At 35.0% G+C, this 24,083-nt stretch overlaps 1 protein-coding gene across 5 annotated transcripts in view; it reads left to right on the top strand.

Moving 5' to 3' along the window:
* The first annotated feature begins 710 nt into the window (after window positions 1-710).
* GULP1 (GULP PTB domain containing engulfment adaptor 1) overlaps window positions 711-24,083 on the top strand; it is a 95,688-nt gene continuing 72,315 nt past the window's right edge. For all 5 annotated transcript variants that reach the window (XM_040972148.1, XM_040972147.1, XM_040972149.1 and 2 more), the window contains exons 1-2: window positions 711-738; window positions 8,326-8,387. In XM_040972148.1, coding sequence (XP_040828082.1) covers window positions 711-738; window positions 8,326-8,387 — 90 coding nt within the window. The remainder of the gene's footprint in view (window positions 739-8,325; window positions 8,388-24,083) is intronic.

Raw genomic sequence — 24,083 nt, forward strand, 5'->3', positions numbered from 1 at the left:
GTCCCTCACGTCATTAAGATAGTATCATCCTTCACAATCAATGATAAGCCTATCATTCTGCTATTTAAGTGTAGACATGGACAATAGCAGAGAGTCCAGTATCCTATTTTCAAGATACATTCAACTGTTCCCTACACAAAAGACCCAAATGGCCACAATTACAGAGCTGAGCAGATCCAAAGCCAGGAGCCAGCAGTTTCCTGTGGGTGTATTCCATATGAGTGCAGGGGCCCAAGGGCTCAGCCATCCTATGCTGCATTCCCAGGACTTAGGCAGGAGAAGATCAAAGACTTATTTATGTATTATTGTTGTTAATAATATCCCAAACCTGATCATATTGCTGAACAACAAGCTCAGAGAAGAATGCTTATCTTCCCCACAAATTTGCAGACACATATAATTAGTGATGGATTATAATCAAACCTTAATCATAAAAAAGAACAAATTAGAAAACATCAGAGAAATTTTGTTTAAATTATCACTCTTATCTACTTGTGCCATCACGGTATCAATTTCTTATAATTATTCCACTCAGTATTCTTTGGGGGCATTTTATAATGTTGATTGTAAAATTTTTAAAAGTCTGTAACTAAGCTACAATAGTACAAAAGATGCTATTAAACAATACTTCAATTATGTTTGATGTCTTGTCATTTTTTATAGGTTACGGAGTGTGATTGAATCGATCATCTATTTGGGCGATCCTCATCATGAACCGTGCTTTTAGCAGAAAGAAAGGTAAATATTGTTGATGTGAAAGACATAGGAGCAAATTGATACTAGTGTGAAAATAAAGCAAGGTTACAAAGATATTGGTGCTTCTCATTAACAAATGACATGGCTTTGCCTGCAGTTATATGAGAGCAATACAAATCTGCAAACAATATTACTTATTCATCGTTGGTTTTCGCCCTAATAAAAACAAAACCAGAAACTACTCAGTTTGTAGTACCTATGTGGTAATATGTCAGCCGGGCATATTATAAAATTAAAAAGAATAAACTGATCCAAAACCTAGTTCTAACTTTGCATTATGCAGAGGCAAAATACTCTGATCTGATATTCTCTGACAGTGATGTAAGTGAATTAATGAGTATGTGAGTTGGTGTCAGTGCACGTTTGTTTTACCTATGGTGTTGTTCTACAATATGTGAGGATTGATGATGGTTGTATTGATAATGAGGACCAAAGTTGCTATTTCATTTTTAGCTAGGAATTTAAATTAATGCCTTAATTTATTATAGATTAAATTTAGGAAGCCAAAAATGTGAATTGGTACCTGTTTTGCCTTGTAATCTACACCAAACACCCTCTATTTTTAACATTTCAAGTATAATAAACTTGTCACAGTTAGTGAATAATATTCAGGATCCTCTATTTCGTAATTCAGTGTTTGGAGGGATCTGTTTTCCCCATTTGTTCCCACCTATGCGGACCAACAAGAGGTATCTGTTTTTCTATGTCTGAAATTTCAATAAACATGATGTACTTCAGTTCCAACCATTTGGTGTAAATGACAGTTTTCATTGTTTTTTTTTCCTATGGTTAAATAGCTTTGTTTGTATGAAATTACAACATGTTTCTTTTCCATTAATCTGATCATGGATACACTGGTGGATTCCATATCTTGGTGACTGTGTTTAGTGCTTCAGTAAACATGGTGGATCAGATAATCTTGATTCAATTATTCCATGTTTATTGGATTTCTAATTTATACAACACTTCTATTTCTACGTTTTAAAGAAATTTTCATACTGTTTCCCATGGTGTCTGAAATAATTTATCCTCAATAGTAGAATACACAAGTTTCTCTTTATCCATATCCTCTCCAGAATTTGTTACTGTATGTTATCTTGAAAACAGCCATCCTGACTGGGATGAGGTGGTATCTCATTATGGTTTAGATTTGTGTTTTCATGATGTCTATTAGTATTAAGCATTTTTTTCACAGATCTGATCACTACTTGTTTTTGTTCTTTTGATAACTATGTTCAAGCCCATTTCTCATTTGCAGTAGTATTGATTCTTTCTTGTTGATGTTAATTTTTTTCTTTAGTATATGTTGGAAATAAATCTTTTTCAGATACAGAGCTTCAACATATCCCATTCTGTTGGAGTTAACTATACTGATTTTTTTCCTTGTGCAAAAGCTTTTGCATTTGAGATAATCTCATTTTTTGGTTTTGTTTTCATTGCCTGCACTTTTGTGGCTTTATCCAAAAAATCCTTGCATACATTGATGCTTTAGTGTTTGTATTATGTGTTCCATCAACACACTATCTGTGATGAACAGAAATGGCAAACTTCTCAACAACATAAGGAAACTGCATCCCTGTATATGATGTCAGGTACAAACACAGACATGTGTATTTCCTCCTTTCCATATGTGGTGCCCCACCTTTTTTTTGTTTGTTTCTTTCTCCTTTGTAAGTACTCTCACTGTTACTTTCAATGCTGTATTGAATATTCATGGTGAAAATGGCCATTCTTGTTTTGTTAAAGTCCTTAGGGGAAATGTTTTCACTGTTTCCCATTCAATATTGTACTGGAATCTCAAAGACTCCAGTTCGTTTTCTAATGTATGGATAATGAACAGTGCAGGATCAGTTATGGACTGGAGTATTCTGTTTCATGTGGTCAGGTACAGTGTGTCCTCTCTCCAAAGGGTATAACAGGATATTGATAAACATTAAAATATTTAGTTGAGAAAAACTAGGACAAAATAAATTTTTTCAATGCAGGAAACATTGAGAATCTTATTTGGCAATGGAAGCTCCTTTCGTTGTTGAAGTGCAGCCATTGAACCTTGGGAATAAGTTTATAAAGGACAAATAGAAGTAAATTACCAGGTCATTGATTTAATATAGGGAACAAATGTTAAGAAAATAATTTAAAAATTGTAACAGAATTACTTAAATTATTAACTATTTTGCTATTCTAATGAGAGGTATTCAAACCCTGGATGTGGTATGGAAGATTAATATGTTTTAGGAGAAATTTAGGTAATGTCATCTTTAACAATAAGTATCCTAATTAAAGCGATAGCTGTTTGTAAGAAACAATAAAAGAATCAGTTACTTAGTTATCACACATATAAAATCTTAGTAAACAATTTCTGCCTCAAAAATACAAACAGAGGGTCAACTTAAAATTTACATGTCTTTTCTTTTGCTGAAAATCTGAAGTAGTAATATGGTTTTCAGTTGAATTAGCTGGATGCTTCATTGACTTTTTCCAAATATTCTAATTACATTAGAGTTGGTTAAGTATTCTGAAAAACACAAAGTATACTTAATTTTAGCTATGTTGGAAGGCTTTTAACAAGTCTGCTAAAATCATAGATTAATTTTTAAAATAGTTTTTTGAAGGTCAGTTACTGAAAAAGTGGGGGAGGCACAGAGAAGAATGCAACCACTGGTTCATTTCCCAGATGGCTACAATGGTTAGTGCTGGGCCGTGCTAAAACCAGGAGCCAGAAACTGGATGCTCTTCTGGGTCTGCCACATGAATGGTTGGGGCCTAAACTCTTTGGCCAGGATCTGTTGTTTTCCCCAGTAGAACAGTTAGGACATGAGTGGGGTCGTGCTCGCTTCGGCAGCACATACACTAAAAATAGGACATGAGTAGGGATCCATATGTGATGCTTGGGTTGTAGGCATCAGCTTTACACATTTCTAGATTCTTTTATATGCTTGTTTTCTGCTTGGTTGTTAAACATTTTTAAATATTAATGTGTGTGAGAGCGAGATAGCAGACAGAAAGAGAGAGACACACACGGAGGCGGGGAGAGAGAGAGGGGAAGAGAGGAAGAGAAAAAGGAGATCTTTTATCTGTTGGTCCACTCCTGAAATATCTATAATGGCTGGGAAGATTCCAAAACAAAGTCAATAGACAGGAGTTTCATCCAGGTCTCCCATGTAGGAGAGAATGAAGCAGTGGGCCAATCACTTGGGCCATCTTCTGCTTCTTTTTTGGACACATCAGCAGGGAGCTGGATAGGAAGTGTTGTAGTCAGACCTTGAACCAGGGATCATATGGGATGCTGATGGCCCAGGGAGCAGCTTAACTTCCTATACCACAGCACTACTCCATAATTTTTTAAATGCTGTATTCTATTTAGCTTGTCAAAACAAATCTTTTATTAAATTGTATAAGACATAGCATGTTAAAACACGATTTTATTGTAATTGTACATTTGTTTACTTATCAGTTTGCATTCCAATACAATGATTTAATCCTTTTATAAAGCATTTAAAATTTAATATGTAAATGTTATTTCTTTCAATGAACATTTTGTTCAGTTACGTATATTCATCTGATAGCATGTTGTAATGTACTCATAGCAGGTACTTTCACTAGGTTAAGCTCTGATGATGAGAAAATTTAGTGAAATTACTCCATCCTTTTGGATGAAAATTAATTTAAATGCATTTTGAGAACTTGAATTTGTTGTTAGAGCAGTCAGTGTGGTGTGACGGTTGTCAAGCATTTCCTTTCACGTGGGTGTTTAATGCTGGGATAGTGGTTTCAATTTAATTTCAAGTAGCAGTAATGCACTTGGGAATGTTCATATTCCCACGTCTTGAATTAGTTCCATTTATCTGATTGTTTCTGTACCATAGGTAGTTCCAAGGAACTTCTTCTGGATACCCTACTTAAGGTTCAACCACGTGACTTTACTTTAACAAATGAATAAAGTAAAAAATGTTGCTCTGTAATTCTTTTCCTTTTGTCAAATCTTAAACTATAGTGATAGTTAGGACTCATTAGGGAAACTCTTCATAAATAAACTACTTACATCGTGGTTGTGAAATGATCAATCACCAATACAAATGCATTTCTTAGTTTACAGTTAAAACTTTTAATTAAAAATTTTTTTTCTGCTAAAAAATAATCAGAGGAGACAACTAAACTTCTTTTTCAATGCATTACACTGGTCTCACAGAAAAAATAGTACCAACCAGGCATCTTTTGGGTTTGAGAAGCCCGAGACCTAACAGCCAGCAGGTTCTGGCAAGAGAAGAACCACTAACACTGCAATGATTTAAAATAGCTGGTGTTTCCTGGATCCTGGGAATTGCTGGAACCTGGAATGGGAGAAGGGATGTGCAGACAACAAGATCATAGGGGCATGAGAGTGGCGAGCCAGTACCTGGAACAATGGAGACCAAAGTGGAACCCTAGCACAGGGGCCCAGGACTGTAACTGACTGAACGGAGTGATACAAGTGACTGCAAATGAAGAACTGGGTACCTGACAATACAGCTTAGAAACTGAAAGGAATTTGCTAACCAGAATAGCAGTGACAAAGAGCAAGAGAAGAGACAGATGCACAATAAATATTATTGATGATTTCCCTGCAAAGGAGCAGAAACATTTCTCAACCTCAGGGTTAACTGAGAAAGACACTGAGAAAATGGGGTTTAAAGAATTTAAGAAACCTATTACAAAGCTTCTTAACCATAATGAGAAGCACACACAGGAGTCCAAGGAATCTAAGGAATATGCTATAGAGGAAATAATAGCAATGAATCAAATGAAAGGTGATTTATTAGAAATTAAGAACACAATGGAGCAAATTAAAAATTCAGTGGAAAGCCTCAAAAATAGGATGAGTGAGGCTGAAGAATCTCAGAATTGGAAGACATTTCCTTCAAAAGTGAGGAAACAAACAAAAAAAAAAAGCTGCAAGTAGAACTGAGAGGTAAGAAAAATATTACAGAACTAAGGGACACTATTAAAAGGCCAAGAATTATAGGAGTTCCAGAAGGCACAGAAAGAAAAGCTGGGTTTAAAAATGCATTCAGTGAAATAATAAATGAAACCTTTCCTAATATGGAAAAACCGTTGGGAAACAAAATACAGGAGGGGCACAAAAGTCCAAGTAAGGTTGGCCCAAAGTGTTCTTTTTCATGACACATGATAATCAAACCCTCTTCAGTTGTACACAAGGAAAAGACCCTTAAATATGCACATGAAAAATTTTATTAGCATATAGAGAAACGTCAGACTTACTGCTGACTCCTCAGAGGAAACTGCAGGTCAAAAGAGAATGGAGTGACATATTCCAGCTTCTACAAGATAAAATCTTCTGCTCAGAATAACTTACCCAGAAACACTTTCCTTTGTCTTCGAAAATGGAATTAAATTCTTCCACAGAAAAGAAAAGCTCAAGGAATTTGTCTCTTCCAAACCTTCCCTACAAATGATACTTAAAGATGTTGTCTTAACAGAAGGAACAGCACCTACCAAAACCAAAGGCAAATATGGAGAATGTCCCAATGAAACAGCGAAAGAAAACCAAATCAAACATCAAGTTACTACCTATGGATGTTAACCCTGAATGTAAGTGGCTTATATTCATCAATCAATTGCCATTGATGAGCAGACTGGACCAGAAAGCAAAACCTATCTTTCTGTGGCCTACAGGAGAAACATCTCACCAATAAAGATATGTGGAAACTGAAAGTGAAAGGATGGAGAAAGGTATCCCAGGCTAACGGAAAGAAAAAACTATCTTGCGTAGCCATTCTTATATCAGACATGGATAATAATAAAAGAGATAAAGAAGAATACAACACATTGATCAAAGGATCCATTCAGCAAGAAGAGATCAATTTTCTCATTTTTCATAAATTTTTTAATCTCTAATTTTACTTGGTTTTTCTCTCTTGTTTTTCTTTGTTAGTCTGGCTAAAGTTTGTTTTGCTTATCTTCTTAAAAAAATGTCTCTTTCTTGTTCCAATTTGTAGTCTTCTAGTTTTGATTTCACTTATTTTTGCTGTGATTTTTATCATTTCTTGCTTCCTATTCCTTTTTCTCTTTTACAAAGTCCTTGAAATATATTTTCAGATCATTTGAGATATTTGTATTTTTAAGCACCTGATGTTATAAATGTCCCACTCAATAATGTTTCTGCTATATCTTGTGGGTTTGATACTTTGTTTTTATTTTAATTTTTTCAATTTTCTCTTTATTAATTTGTTCAGTTACATATATGGCATACAGTAGCATCATTTTCTTCAACAAAGCTTTTGATTTTTCATTTCTTCAGCAACACATTGATCATTCAACAGCATGTTTTTAACTTCATGTTATACATTTTCTGTTTTTTTTTTCCTGTTGTTGATTTTGTTTTATGAGTTTTTATTTAAGGAGATGTATAGTAATTATGTAGTTCGAGAGTGTCATATCCAGATGCGAAATATAATGCAGTTTGCATCTCTACTTCCAAATCGAAGATGGACCCTCAATAAAACATTGAATATATCTTGATGATAGAATGCTGGAATCTCTGTCATTGTCCATGCCTACAGTGTCAGGATACGCTTAAATAGCAGAATGATGGACATATGACTGATTACGAAGGACTACCTTATAGTAATAAAACAGAGGAAACTAGTGGGAAGAGGAGAGTTGGGGAGGGGTGAGGAAAAACGCAGCTTATGGAACTGTATCATAAAATAGTAATAATAAAAGAATTGTGAAAAAAACACAAGCTTTTCCAGTATGAAATAGTGAAACATTATTGCATTAATGGTAACATATTTCTGGCTTAATAAAAATAAAGGATTTTCTTTAGTTGGACATGAAGCTTGTAATCTAGTAAGGTTTGACAGTTTTAAATATTTAATGTTAAATTAAATTAGGGATTACAAAAGTAAAGCTGGTAAACTCAATATTCTTTCATTTAATTTTTAAAAAAGAAAGTAAATCTGACTTGTTAGGTGCAAAAAATGGCATGTATCTAAGATTATATCTATGCAAAACTCATGATAGTAGGCTTTTGTTTAGTGTTTATATTGAGAATCATGATAATCTCAGCACTATAGTGATATCTAAATAAACATAGTAACCTTATAACAGTGCATTTCTTAGTTTAATGTTAAACTGTTCATTTAGAAATTTTTTTCCTAAAAATTAATCACAATGAGGATAGAGCAGATTATTTTCTATTGTCCTGCAGGTTAAGAACTATACCTTGTAATGAAAGCATAAAATAAAAGAACAAAGGTGATTATTTTAGTAGCATAATTTATGTAATTCTTTGTGGTCTATTCATGTTGTTATTTTGTGAATTTTGTCAAAATAGCACAGCATTAGTATGCTTTGCAAAATAAAAAACGGTGTTTTACAGGGAAAATCCTATAATCACTCCCCTTTACTGCCTCATTCATACATTTTGTAATTCATTTTCAGTTTAGGTATACAGTCTCAAAATGATAAATGTTGGCACCCATGTGAAAGCAGTATAGATGCTAATACGTAAACATGACACCATGGGAACCTGCGATTTAATTCAATGCCTTGTGTTTTTCATTGCAGACAAAACATGGATGCATACTCCCGAAGCTTTATCAAAGCATTACATTCCCTACAATGCGAAGGTAAAAATAGCACCTATGGTGTCTTCATCTTATTTTATTTTTTATTTCTGGTCGGTCTCACATGGATTGTTTATGCATCGACATTGAAAATTACAGAAATGGCTTTGCAGTGTCTAGGAAGGGAATTTGTTTCTCTATTAAAGTAAATTAGTTTTTTTTTCAAAAAAGGAAATTTTGGAATTTTACATGAGTGATATCATTTGCAAACAGGTTGTTTTCCTTTTCTTTCACATTTTCTTCTTTGATTGGGATTATTGTTATTTGTTGTGGCATGAGCTGTAGGAAATCAAGCCACTGACAAATTAGCTTCCTTGAAAAACATTTTAAATTTGTATTATACCGTCTGATCATAAATCTATGCTGGATATGAAAAAAGTGAGAAAAATTGTTAATGGATAAATCTTACAGGAACACAAAAAAGGTATTAAAGAAATAAAATGTGCAGTGTTTCACCTGTTTCATACGTTATTAAGTTCTAGAATTTTTAAAATTATTAAACTAAAACTTCATAGGTAGTATTTCATAGGTAGAATGCTAATTATATAGTGATATTTCCCTCCCTCTTTCGCTGGTAAAGCAGTAGAAATAGTATTTATTTCACATCTTTAATGATTTAATTTTTTTATTTTTAGAAAACTAGAGAAACAGATGAATTTCATGTATGAAAGGAATTTCTTGAAAATTTTCTTTTGCATTGAGTTGTTACCAAAGCTGAAGTGTTTTTTTTTTTTTCTTTGAGAACTCTGTGCTTTCCTTAGAGAAGTGGAAAAATCTGTTAAAAAAATTGAGATTGTGACTGTGAGCCAAATGTAGACATCTGAAATTTAGGACAAAATGTGGAAAACTCAATATCTATATATTGTTGTTATATATAGTTATATATGTACATACACATGTATGTATGAATGCATGGGGTATATATATACTTAAAACAACATAGTCTCTCCCTCTCTCTCTCTATATATATGTATATAAATACAAAACATATTAATAAACTATACCTTGGGATTATTTCAGGAAAAATTTTAAAAATATTGCATACACCAGTCAGAGGTGTTTAACTAGGACGCCTCTGCAGTGCTGGTCTGTGTCTGAATCAGCAGGAAGAAGCATCTAGAAGCTCTTCTAGAGTTACTGCTCAGCAGCAAGATTTTTTAGAGTACAGCAGCTATATCTTTTCTTCCTGACTTTGCATGAAGAAAATGATTTGAAATGCTTTCTGTGTTAAACCAGCATTCTCGAAATCCCCACAGTGCTAACAGATTTCCTTTGAAGTCAACATGAATGCCATTATGTAGAGTGAAGCGATAATTTACTGTCACTTCCCCAATCTTCCTATTAACAACTATATAAAATCGGTATAGTAGAATTATTAATCTAGAAACCTGCCATTTTTAAAGTGTGCTCAGTTTATATACTATCAATTACAATAGAATTATGTATTTTTTAACCATTATTTTTATTGGAAAGGCAGATATACAGAGGAGAGACAGAGGAAGATCCTCCGTCTGATGGTTCACTCCCCAAGTGGCCGCAACGGCTGGAGCTGAGCCAATCTGAAGCCAGGAGCCAGGAGCCAGGAGCTTCTTCCAGGTCTCCCATGCAGGTGCAGGGTCCCAAGTCCTTGGGCCGCCCTCGACTGCTTTCCCAGGCAACAGGCAGGGGGCTGAATGGGAAGTGGGGCTGCCGGGATTAGAACCGGCGCCCATGTGGGATCCTGACGCTTTAAAGGCAAGAACTTTAACCACTGTGCTATTGCACCAGGCCCGAATTATATTTTTTAATGAAATAGTTTTAAGTAATACTCATGTTAATGTGATATTGATGCTGAGAAAAGAGATACAATGCCGTTGATAGGTACATTAGTAAGAGGGCTATCATTGCTTCTGTAATGTTTTAATTCCTTCCTTCCTGTATTGCCTCCTTAGCCTTCTTTTCTTCCCTTCCTTCTTTCCAATCTTCCTTCCTTACTCAATTCCTCCAGTACACCTTTGAATATGTAGAATGTTTTAGTGGTATTAATTATTCTAATCCATGAACAAGGGATAGCTTTCCATTTTTTGATGTGTCTTTGATGATTACATTCATTGATCTTTGATCATTTTCCTTGTTGAGATCTTTCACTTATTTGGTTAAATTTGTTCCTAAATATTTCATTGTTTGATGATTATTGTGAGTGGGATCTCTTCCTTAATTTCTTTTTCAGAATGATCATCTTCTGTAATCTGTGTCTTTACTGAATTGGTTTATCAGTTCTAACTCCTGTTTGGTGGAATGTTTAGGTCTTTCCTAAGCATGTTTAATATGATATCATCTGCAAACATGGCTATTTTGACCTCTTGCTTTCTGATTTTGATGCTCTTTATTTGTCCCTTATTAATTGCACTCACTAATCAAATACTATATTGAATGCAAGTGGTGAAGGTGGACAACCTTGTCTTGTTTCTGATCTGAGGGGAAATGCTGTCAGATTTTCCCCATTCAGTATATTAGCTACTGGTTTGTCAATACAGCCTTTATAATTTTTAGGTATGCCCCTTCTATGCCTGTTTTGTTGAATGTTTTATTCATAAAGGATGTTAAATCTTTTTTTAAAGATTTTTTTTTTTGAAAGTCAGATTTACAGAGAGCAAAGACAGAGATAAAAATCTTCTCTGTTGGTTCACTCCACAAGTGGCTGCAATGGCTGGAGCAGAGTTTGTCTCATGCCAGGAGCCAGTAGCTTCTTCCAGATTTCCCACGTGGGTGCAGGGTCCCAAGGCTTTGGGCCATTCTCTGTTGTTTTCCCAGCCCACAAGCAGGGTGCTAAAAGGGAAGTGGAGAAGCTGGAACATAAACAGGTACCCATATTGGATTCTGGTGCATGCAAAGCAAGGATTTAACCAATGAGGCTATCATGCTGGGTCGGAGATGCTGAATCTTATCAGATGCTTCCTCTACATGTATTGAGATGTCCATATGCTTTTTCTTCATCTTGTTGATGTATTTGGTAACATTTACTGACTTGTTGATCCTCCTTTGCATCTCTAGAAGGAACCTCTTTGATGTTGATGTTTGGTGTTTTGATGTATTCTTGGTTTTGGTGTATATTATTTTGTTGAGTAAAAAAAATATCAGTTGCATCCATTTTAATAATTTTTCAATAGCTTGAAAAGCATCTTAATTATTTTAAAAAATTTTATAGAATTCAGTTGCAAAGTTGCTTAATTATCACAAAAAGACTAAGAGCCAATTTTTTTTTAAAAAAACTGAAGTGTGTCTGATTTCAAAAGATTGTTTCTAGTTATTGATAGCTTAGTACTCGTCAGTTCATTCATTGCTATATTAAATAACTGCCATGTGTAAGATACCATTGCTGATGTTTTAATGAATGTTACTAACGTTTCAGAGCTTTACAGCGTAGGCTTCATATGCTTGTAGAGCTCATCATCATAGGGAAAAATCACACATGAATAATTACCTTGATAGGGGTTGTGTTGTTTGCAATTCACAAACACAAAAATATAGAGAGACTCTTGATCAATGCAGGAGGTGAAGTTGGATCTCCAAAAGTTAAAGCAAGGAAACAGAGACTGTTTCTATAGGAGCAGTCTAGGAGTATCAGGACATAAAGAAGCACTAAACATTGTTAGGAAATTGTTGGGGTGACATGTGGAGATCAAGAAAATTCCCTATTTTTAGCTTGGCTAATATGCAAAATGTTTGTATCATAAAAAAATCCTTATCTCTTACTTTTGGCATCTCCTGCATATAAATTATGGAGATAAATTTAGCAGAACTGTTTAGGAATTAGCAGTCTCATGGGGAAAGCACATAATAACATTTATGTTGAGATGTCTTCAGTTTAAAACAGTAGCTTTTTGCCTTAATAACTCTTCAAAATTTCTTTTTTAGAATCATTTTTGTTTCTACATTCTTTCATTTCTTGACCACTGATTTCAAAATTTATGCCTAATATTTTCAGTGTGAGCATTGCAGATCTATTTGGGTGTAAATGACCGGTAGTTTTAAATAAGAATCTTCTATTTAAGATTCATATGGTCTTTTGTTGTTGTTGTTTGTGCAATGCTAGTATTACTGTTAGTCCATCGACAGGCTTTCATGTTATCCTGTGTAGACTTAGGGATGTTTCCAAACTGTAGATTATAGTGGTGGGAAAAAATGGAATTATGAGATATAAATAGGGCTCAAGAAATGAAATTGTTTAAATACAAGTGAAAAAGTGTAAAAAAATTTCAGAATGCATTTGGGGAACATCAGTTTGTTCCAAAAAATTGTGGCTCAGTTGTAAGACTTTGAAAGCTCCAGTCTTTAAATGGAAACCTTCCTTTAAACAGCAACAAAGCCTTTTCCAGATTTAACTAGTTTAAATCATAAAATAAAGGGTGAAGAGACTCCTTGAAAAGAAGAATAGAATAGAAAAGAAGAATAACATCTAGGTTTAGCCATATGACCTCATTGAATATAATATCTTGAAAGGTTGTCAAAACATTCATATAAATATGTTTGAAATAACAGAAATGTAGTAACAAGTAACTATAGCTTTATTCATTTATTTATGAACTGTATTTGTTCATTTCACCTGAGATGTTATTTTATGAGTATACTCACCTAGGCAGGAAGAATTTATTAGGAAATCAGAAAAGATTTCCTAACATGCCTTCTGGAAGCATATTCAATAAGGCAAATTTTTTTGAAAATTATTAATAAGAAAATAATTGGCACATTTTTATTAAGACAAGGTGAAATAGTTTCATTTTCATAGCACACACTATATAACAGTGATATTATTATATAGGCTGTAATATCAAGCCAGTATTTATGTATGAATATGATATTCCAAATTATATCACAAATAACTTCTGTGGAGAAAAATTAAAGAATGTTTCAGGATATGACAATGAGATAAGTGAAACAGAGAACATTGTTTTATATAAAGCTTCAGAGAAGGCCTCAGGAGAGAGCAGAGGCCTTACTTAGGAATGAGACATCTGTGTATGGGAAAAAAATGCTCTAGACACAGCCGGCATGGTCCACATAAGCCTATCCAAGGGCTGGACAGGAAACTAGGGGAGACAGGCTGCAGTGTGCCATGGGGAAAGAAGGAAGCACAATCAGAATGCCCATGTGCAGTAGAGCAAGAAAACCTGGGCTTCACCTGTGGCTTTTAGAAGGACTGTGAGGTCACTGAAGAAGTTAATAAATTGTGGACTTTATGTTGAAATAGTATTAGGTTTGTGAATGTTGCTGCAAGATTATATGATTGTAATAATATGGGGGAAATATTAGTAGGCGGGAGAATAGAAAGGAAGGAAGCAGAGGTAAGTCGGGGGAATCTCTCTACCGTGGAAAATGATAATAAGGATAGTAGTAGCTGGAGGAGAAAAGTCAGGGGAACCTAGATTGTTTTGAAAATAAAGCTGGCTGAATTTTTAGGTAGTTTGCATAAACTATAATGTGAACAGCAAGGCTAGATTTTTTAAAACAAAGTTGATGACTCCCAAGAAAGGCTGTAGTACTTTCCATTCCTTCCACTTTTGCTAAGTTGGCTGAATTTTTGTTTTTATGAAGATGAAATATCATCATACTTTTTCTATAGTTGTGAGATAATCCTTTTCTAGATGAATAATGACAAATGTTTCCTTAAAGAGCATTTATTTAAAATTTTATTCTAAAATGCTTAACTATCCTCCAAAGATGCATTTATCCTTTAATAAAATATATGGCTTTAAAGTGTAAGAATGTATCTCTAAAGAGATGATTACACTGCCTTGCACCTTGTAGCAATAAAGACAGTCTGTAGTCAGCATTCACATTCCTTGATTTTCTGTGTACTGAAATCCAGGCTTTCAAAGTCAGCAGATCCAAAACAAGTGTGAACATAGACTATGTTCTTGAAACCTTATGACTTTTCTGTGGAGAGAAAGCAGGCACAGGAAAGGAATTAAGTCATTATGAAGGAGACTAGTGTGTAGACACTAACAAAATAAAATCTGAATGCCAAAGAAAAGTTTGACAGGAAAGACTATATTTCATTTCTCGGTGAGCCAAGCGTTGTTTGCCATAAAGGTGTACTTGGTGAAAGAGAACTTTGATGACTTCGTAAGTTGTGTCCTTTCCAGCCAAGTTTTCTCAATCGCTGCAACTAGATGTATTCTCCGTATTTGGAGTTCTTTGCAGAAGCACACCAAACGAAAATCATTATATCAGATGTGACAATTAGTGATCACGGCTTGAGAATTCTAACCTGAAGTAGTTTCAAAACCCTACCTTGACCGTTACAACTGAAAATTTTCAGTACACTTGTTTAATACTGATTACAGTAAGGATATAAGACTCTAGATGGTTGGCATGCTCGGATGCATCCCACAAGACAAGCTGTACACCACCAGCTTCACTGATGCTACTAGAATTTTGTAGCTACAGAATTGTTGTGTTCTGTTAGTTTTTTGCGTTTCATTTGCGCTTTCTTATTTGAATCAACTTATATTCAATCTATATTAATTATATCACTTGAATTATGTAACTGTTCAATCCTTGCATTTTCTCACTTAGAAAATAAGGTTTCATAGTGTTGTCATAATTTTAAATGATTAACATATAAATACATAAGTGTCTGCTCTGTAAAAAACACTTTGCTGTTCATATCTTTACACTTCAGTATTCGTTCAGCTCTGGATGAGGTACAAGTTATCCCTTCATGAAAGTAAGTTAGTGTCTACACCATCATGCAAAAACTAGACAATAAAACTGCTTAGCATATATTGCAAGTGTTCGCACTTATCTGTCTGTATCAGAACAGTGACATCATCCAAGGTGCTTGCAGTGACAATAGCGAAGGAATGGCTTTTCTGATAGACACATCAAATGACTCAATACTTCAAATCTTCTGTATTTATTCACACACAGAAAAATTTGAGTGTTGCAGAAAATACCTTCAGTTATCAAATCATTGCAAGGTGTTAATGCAAAAATTGTCCTGGTTTTAAAATTAAACATAGACATGTAAGGAGTTAATGAAGAGAGAAAAAGACATTTTGCAGCCTAATGAGTCATGGTAAAGAGTGTTTTAGTGTAACTCAATAATTTTACTAATACTCTTTAAATAATTTCTGCAGAATATATTATCATTTACCCTTCACTGAAATGTTAATAACCTAATTGAAAAAAAGTGAATTGAAGAATACAAGTAAATGACATTTCCCACTGTGTCCTTTTTGTCCTTTTTTTTTTTAAAGGAAATTGACATCAAGTGTTGGGCCTAGTGTTGTGACCCGTTTCAGACACCTCTGTCCAGTGTTGGGTTGCTCTGATCCAGGACATAGCTCTCACTGACTCCTGAATTCGGCTTCCTGCTAATGTAGAACCTTGGATATAGCCCTGAATGCTACCTGCAGGTTGCTGCCTGGACCGCATGCGAGAGACAGCAGTTAAATTCCTGTGTTGACCAAGAGCCTGTGCTTTCAGGACAATGGGACAGTAGACCAATGGAAGGAAGCTCTGCCTCCTGTCAAATTTTTTTAAAAAACAGGGATCAGGCAAGAAAACCTTAAGGTTTAACTCTGGAAGCATTGACAATTGTGTAAAAGATACATCTCTTTAATCAATTAGATATATTACTGAAATATCCAAAATTATTTAGATTGTCAAGTTTGTAAAGAGTCTTTACAACAACTGTACAAAAGCAATCATAAGTATTTAGCAGTTTTGCTATTTGTGGGCTCTACCAAAAGGAGCAGGAATGTAAAGTATGAAGAGTTCACATATTATCCATATTTTCAATCCATTTATTCAGACGAATTTTTAGTTAATTTCAAAGTATCAAAACTGTTAAAGTGGATTTTGTATCAAGCTTTAAAGATCTTTTTCTTATATTTTTTCTTATATTTATATATTTAGATCTAGTCTAATGATTCTAACATGCACAGTTTGTATTCACTGCAATTCATTCATTTTATAAATGGAAAGCTAAACATATAAATTAAATTGTAAAAAGCTATGTCCTTGAATTAATAGGTCTTTAATGTGTGTTGATTGTAACTCTGTATTTGTAATGATTTATAAATAGTCTCTAATGTGTCAAAACGAACCTGGTAGATAATGAAAAAGAAAATAGAAATGTATAAAATGTTATTTGTTCCTTATCTTCTTTACAGTGGCAAAACTAGGGTCCTGAGCAGTAGCCTAGTGGCTAAAGTCCTGGCCTTGCACATACTGGCATCCCACATGGGCACCAGTTCTATTGCTGGTGGCCCTGTTTCCCATCCAGCTCCCTGCTTGTGGTCTGGGAAAGCAGTGAGGATGGCCCAAAGCCTTGGAACCCTGCACCTGTGTAGGAGACCTGGAGGAGATTCCTGGTTCCTGGCTCCTGGCTTCGGATCGGCACAGCACTGGCCATTGCAGTCACTTGAGGAGTGAATCATCGGAAGGAAGATCTTTCCTTTCTGTCTCTCCTCCTCTCTGTATATCTGCCTTTCCAATAAAAATGAAATAAATCTTTAAAGAAAAAGATATTGAGGCAACAGAAATCATTATTGGGTATAATTTGATGATTATTATCACTTTCAACTCTGGTTTCCTGTAAAAGAAATACCCTAAAACACGTAAAATAGCTGTTGGAATTACTGAATAGATACTACAAACTCCACATTATGTATTGTACATCATTCAGCAGGGCTGCAGAGCTTTTTTTCCCCAAGGCATTTCATGTGTAACATATTTGAGCTTTTAATTTCAGTGGACATAGGAACTTAGTGTTCCATCTCAGTTGTGTGCATGATAAATTAAGTTGAGGCCTAGAGAGGTTAAGTGTTTTGTTCTAGCTTATAAGGGAAGATAGTATCAAAATTATACAAGTAAATTGAGCCTTTGCTTAAAATTGGTTTTCGTTTTTACTGCAATATATCATTCCCAAGTTAGACGAGAAAAACCCCACTCAACCGGTAGATGAGTGTTATCTGAAAGTAAACTTTACACCTATGTCTGCAATTTGTATGTGTTATGCAGAATTATTTTGTTCATGACATTTTGTGCATTAAACTATGATTTTGATATCATTTAAAAAATCCAGCATTTAATATATATGTCAATGTGTGAAGCAGAAAAAAATAGTCTATATATTTTCCTATAAATACCACTGTATGCTGCTTTTATAACACATTTTATTTATTCTGCTTTGTTTAATGATATTACCATTAATATAATCCTTGTGCAAAAATATCTTGATGCTGCCACTGTCCTTAAGTGCTTATTCAGCTACTCTTTCAACAAAGGTTTTTTCCTTTTTTTTAAATTGCAAAGTCAGATTCAAAAAACAGAGAAGGAGAGACAGAGAAGAAGATCCTCCATCTGCTGGGTCACTTCCCAAGTGCAAAGGGCATAGCTGAGCCAATTCGAAGCCAGGAGCCAGGAGCTTCTTTTAGTTTTCCCATGTGGGTGCAGGGTCCCAAGATCTTGAGCCAACCTCTACTGCTTTCTCAGGGCACAAGCAGGAAGCTGGAAAGGAACTAGAGCAGCAAGGTTATGAACCAGAGCCCACATGGGATTCCGTGTGTGCAAGGCAAGGACTTCAGCCACTCGGCCTCTGTGCTGGGCTCTATTCAGCTGCTTTTACGTGGAGAATTTCCATGTGTTCGATATAATTATATTTAACTTGTATTTTTATGTAGTTCTGTTTAGCCCTCTGTAGAATGACAAGGAAGCTTGTTCTTAGCAAGGAATGTTTGTAAAAAAGGAAAAATCTGATTTCGTTTTATTGGCATCAAGCATCCTGAAACCTGGAGTGAGGAGCTTAGTTATCTGAGCAGGAAGAAAAAGTAGGAAATGTATTTTGGGTAGAATAAGCAACTGTAATTTTAAAAATTGAAGTTTTTAATCAAGATCAGATTAGAAGCAGTTTGGTGAGTGACCAAAATCAATATATGTTAAATATAGGAAAACTAAACAAGAAGAAAAATCTTAGTTTTTAAATAATCTGAGCGTGAAAGCGCCAATAGTGTAATATACTGGGTTAATCCACCACCTGCAACACTGGCTTCCCATTTGGCTACCAGATTCTGTTCTGGATGCTATGCTTGTGATTCTGCTCCCTGATAATAGACTAAGAAAAAGCACCAAAAGTTGACTCAAGTGTTTGGGCTGCTCCCACCCATGTTAGACCCCTTTCTCCTCACTTACGCTCTGCTTTGTACTGGCCATTGTCACTGACTAGGAGTGAAGCAGCAGGTAGAAAATTTCTCTCTCTCTCTCTCACGTGTGTGTTCCTCTCTTTTCTAGCTCTCAGTTTCAGGTAAATAAATCTCTTCAAAAATATGCAGAGGAGGGGATAAGCAGGAAAGAGAGAGAGAGAGAACTTATCCACTTACCTACTCTTGAAATCTGTAACAGCTGGGGCTGAGGCAGGTCTCAACAGTATTGATGGATTCTTTGGTTGCGTTGAATATGCACTTGATCATTTATTTCTGTGGGTACTTAACCAACACAGATTGAAGCTGTTCAAAAGAGAGGTTGCACTTGTTCTGAAAACGTTCATCGTCCTCTCCCCTCTTCGCCACCACTACCTTTATTCCCCAGACAATACAGTTCAAGAGTGCTTCAAAGTGTTATTTAAAAAATGGGTTTAGAGATAAATTAATTTCTGTGCATGAAGACAAAGGCATGAATTTAATGATGGAATATGACATCTTGAACTTTTTGAGTACCTATTTTGGGGGTTGTATAGAAAGGAAATGGACGTAATAATTATTTACATTGCACTAGGTATTGTAAGTACTCTAGAAATTATTTTAAGTATGTAAGTTCTCTCTGAATTCTGCAATATTCTAAGTGACTTGAATATCCTAAAATCTTGAAATCCATATGGAGTCACAAAATGCTGAAAGCAGTTCTTCGCAAATGTGGAGACACGTAGGGACAGCTGTATGGATGAAAAAATGTTAAATGTTGGCCTCCAGGTGGTGTATTACACAGGTGGTCCACTTACTATAGAGATGTGAATTTTTCTAAAGATACATTAAGCATTTAAAGAGATGTCTTAGACTAAGTCATCTTTTATTCCTTAGGAAATATCTTCATGAATACATGGATTTTAAATGAAATGCAAGTTATTTTTGCCTTTCTTCTAACATTATTAACCATGGGAAACTACATCTCCAGAGCAGCCATGCATATTTTTACATTCAATAACAGTTTCCTGTGGTGTGCCTGTGTCTTAAGTTTCTGGGATTGTTTATCATCTTATATCTTATTTTTGCTGGGACTAAAATGTTTTTCCCAACACTTTAAAAATCATATTCAAAAGAGTGAAAGAAAAAGATTCCAGTGTCAATCTTTATGACAGTCAAATGATAGCAGAACATCTCCCATGCACAGTTGTGAAAGTGAAACAGTAAAAAGAAAGATCATTGGGGAGTTAAAATTCTGATGTAATTTATACAGTTTGCATTCTGATCTGAGGAAAGAAGCATGCCAAAACATAAAGATTACAAGAGAAAGTATTGAAAGAAATTACTTATTGTACTATGTGAGCAATGTATTTTTTCTTCAAGATGCATGTATTTATAAAAAAAAAAAAACAACTGCAGCGACACAGAGGAGACATACATGCATGTGCATACATGGAGATTATCTGTGTATTAATTCACTGTTCAAATGAGTGTAGCAAGCCATGGACTCCATCTGGGTCTGGCTTTCCCACATAGGTAGCAGGGGCACAAGAACTTAGCCATCATCCGTTGCTTTCCCAGGTACATAAGTGAGAAGCTGGGTTTGAAGCACCTCAACAGAGACTCCACTTATTGCTTCTTTAGGGATGCCAGCATTGCAAGTGATGGCTTAACCCACTGGCCATATGGCTTGCATGCCTTTTTTTATTTTGAGAAAAATATCTTTAATCAAAAAACATGACACATGTCAATCACCAAAATTAAAGCAGTATGTAAAAGTAGAGAGTTACAGAAATTAACACAATCTTTGAAATCCTACACAAATAATTCATTGCTAACTCTTCATCAACAATGGGATAAAGATAACATTCAGCACTATTAAAAACTCTTTAGCAATGATTTAATCCTGCCAAAATCCCAATGATTTTTGAACTATTGATATTCCCTGTTGAATAGCTGAACTTAACAGTAAACAATAAGATTACAGAAAGTGAGATGAAGATGAGTGAATAGACATGAAGAGTTAACTATAGGAGGAAATTGTAGAGAGGGAATGGGGGAGATAAATGGATTTGGACTAAAAACACTAAGGAAGTTGGGAGAGTTTTATAATTGTGAAAAATACATAAGAAGATATTAATAACAGGGGAAACTGGGTAATTGTTTGTACAACTCCATAATTCCTGTCTGGCAGCTAGAGATAAAAAGGTACATCAGTCAAAAACAGAAATTATAGCATGTTTAGCATTTATTTTAAATCACAAGGAAGGATTATGGAAGTCAACCAACAAGGAATATGGACAAGGAATATGGAAGTCAACCAACAAGGATTATGGACAAGGAATATGGAAGTCAACCAAAGGAATCACTAAATTTCAGAAATGCATCTCTTTGCCAAAATAGATTTTAGTTCCTAAAAGATAGCTGTTAGGATAGAGGAACATGATTGTAAAAGTCATCAAGTGTTTGGCGTTCCTTATGTGTTTGCTTAATAGCACATTTTGGGTTTTGACAGTGTGCTTACATGAATGATGAAGTGAACAGCCTATTTTTATTTCCCCTTGCTTGCATGTTCTGTTTCCAGTGTTTGTTGCTTATTTCAATACCACTTGCCAGTACTTAAAACAATTCAATTTTTCTGAATTTTTATCCCATGGTAGTCTACTATTAGTTTCATGTTAAAATGAATTCAGATCACCCACATTCTGTTTATTATTTCTTTTCTGTTTCTGAGACTTTCATTTAATTTTGATGTTCCTTCTCAAGATATTTTTCCAAAAAAAAAAAAATACCCTCTGGTTCTAAACTCTCATGGAATATTTCATATTTAAAAAAATCTCTGCCTTCATCTTTCTGCTTTAATCTTTTTTTCCCTCTTAGAACAGTAGTCATTGTCCTCTCATTGTCCTCCCTCACTGTTGTGTGGAGAAAATAAATAAATCTACTCTAATTTTCTCCTATGAAAGTTCATTTTATATTTTTTTATATTTTATATTTTACATTTTATATTTTACATTTTATATTTATTTATATATTTTCTTTCTGTTTAGAAACTTGAGATTCCCTTCTTTTTAAAATTCACTTGAAAAACATAGAGACATAGAAAGGAAACCAAGAAAAAGACATTTTGACAGAGATCTAATTGCTGGTTCATGTCCCAGGTTTGGAATGCCCACATCCCATATCAGTGTGTCTGAGTCTTAGCTTTTCTTTACTTCTGATGCAGTATCCTGTTGATGCATCTGCAAGGCTCACATGACCCAGATAATGTCCGGGCTTCTGGCTTCTGCTGCCTAGTATCAAACCTGCTGCTCTATGCACTTTGAGAATGAACAGGAAGATGAAAGAATAGCTACCTGTCTATCTATCTATCTATCTATCTATCTATCTATCTATCTATCTATCTATCTATCATGTATGTATCAACCTACCTATATATACCCCCATTCTCTCTTTTACATAAATGAATAATTATTTAAAAATAATTAAATGGAGCAAGTCAGTAACATTCTTCAGTCACCTGTTCTCCTGCAGTAATCTCTATTTTAGCTGGTAAGGCCTTTAAGAACTCTTAGTTTCAAGTAATAAAAGTGACTCAAGCTGGCTTAAGCACGAAACTGCATGTTTCTAGGCAAGGAAACCACACAGGGAGAGCTGTTTCTGGCACAGTTTGGTCGGGGAGTTCATTTGTTGTCCTCCTTGGATCAGGATGAACTTTCAGTTTTCTCTGAGTTATCTCTCTTCTCAGACTCCACTGATATTGCTAGTATCAGAAGTAAATGGTCATAAATTTCGAATCTGCTGTAATTACTCAGTTATACTTTCTTGTAGAGTCCCAGTATATCTACTTGATATTGATAAATCGTGTGTGCTTCCTAAACTAGTTTCTGTGGAAGGAGGACTTAGCTCACGTATCGTGGGTGGCACATGCCCAGATCATGTGTATTAATTGTGATAAAATAGGTCCCAGTAGGCAACCTAGCCATTTAGTGGAAGAAGGAAGAAAGTATGTTACAGACACAGTTGTCGCAAACAACATTTTGTAGCATCAGTGCAAGTTCTTTTCATGGTTTCCCATCCCCACTGTCCACAGCGAACTAGTAAAGATTCATTCTTAAAAAATCTCTGCAAAGCTTTTACCACCTATCTGGGATACTTCTCTAAATCTCTTTGCAGTGACTACTGATTTTTTCCACCGATTTCTCAGAGTTACATTTCTTAAAAAACTTGTGGATACACATTCTTCACCAAAATGCGTTATAGATTTATGAATGCTCCTTTTTGATGTTATGTATGTCTTACAAATAGCGTGATGCGATTTCCCAGAGTGCCGACGATAGACCCGGACTGATGTTAGCCACTCTTAGCTGTCTACTCACAGATGCTTCAGTAATGTCCATAGCCCTCACACGTATGCTCTCCTTCCCCCGTCTTGCCATGCTCCAAGACAGGACAGATCATTTTTATATGAGAATGTGGTCGGTTTATTTCCTTACCTAAACTTTTTTTTTTTTAACTAACTTCACTTCATTCTCATAACCTTTGCCTGATTGCTTAAATTGAGTTTTTATTTCCTCTTTTCTTTCTCAGCCTCACTTCTCTTAAATGCTCTCCATACCCCCAAGATGGGCTATTTTTTGTGGTTTTTTTTTTTTTAATAATTTTATTGTCTCTGCAAGGGCTTTGTATTTTTCTAAAACATCAGTTTCCATCATGTTTTCTAGCTAAATCTTAGAGTCCTATGAGTCAGCTTAATGCTTTTGATACCATTCTCTGCCTCACTAAATCTCTGACATTTTATTTTTTAAATATTCTTAGTGTAATCCTTTTTTCTTAGATTTTCTTATTTTAATGTGTAAAATACCTGCTTGCCAGTGTATTTGCTAGTATTTGCCAGTACACTTCCTTTATTGTATTGGAGATTTATTTTTATTTATTTAGAGGGTCAGAATTAGAGCGAGAAAGAGAATCGATCTTCCATTTCCATGTTGCATCTAGAAGGCTTAAATGGTCAGTGCTGGACCAGGCCAAAGCCAATATCCAGAAACCTCACAACTTGACCCTGGTCTTCCCTTGAATGGCAGTGGTCCAAACACGCAGTTGCTTTTCTGATGCTTTTTCCATACCGATATCAGAGATATGAATTGGAAGTAGGTCTGCCAGGACAATAACTGGGGCAGATAAGGGATACCAGTGTCACAGGAGGCAATTTGACCAGCTATGTCACAGTCCTAGCTTTCACTGAGTCATGGAACACTGGAGATTAAGGCCAGGTTTTGTTTATCTATCTCAGACCCCAAAGTCATGAACAGAAACTTTACTTCGAATACTTAGTCATTGTTGGGGCTGTCTGAGGAAATGCAATGTAGGAACTCAAGAATCAGCTGCGAATTTACTATATCTCTATTCAGTGCCCATTGGAGTGTACGTAATTAGCATCTTCTGTTAAGAGGACTTCAGTCCAGTTTCTTCTGACTAAAGCTCGAATGCCTTGAGATCACAAAATGAAATCCTCAGCCTACTTCGAAGTCTC

This window comes from Ochotona curzoniae, unplaced genomic scaffold (genome assembly GCF_017591425.1).
Source record: "Ochotona curzoniae isolate NIBS_2020 unplaced genomic scaffold, NIBS_Ocur_1.0 contig_2210, whole genome shotgun sequence".
NCBI lineage: Eukaryota > Metazoa > Chordata > Mammalia > Lagomorpha > Ochotonidae > Ochotona > Ochotona curzoniae.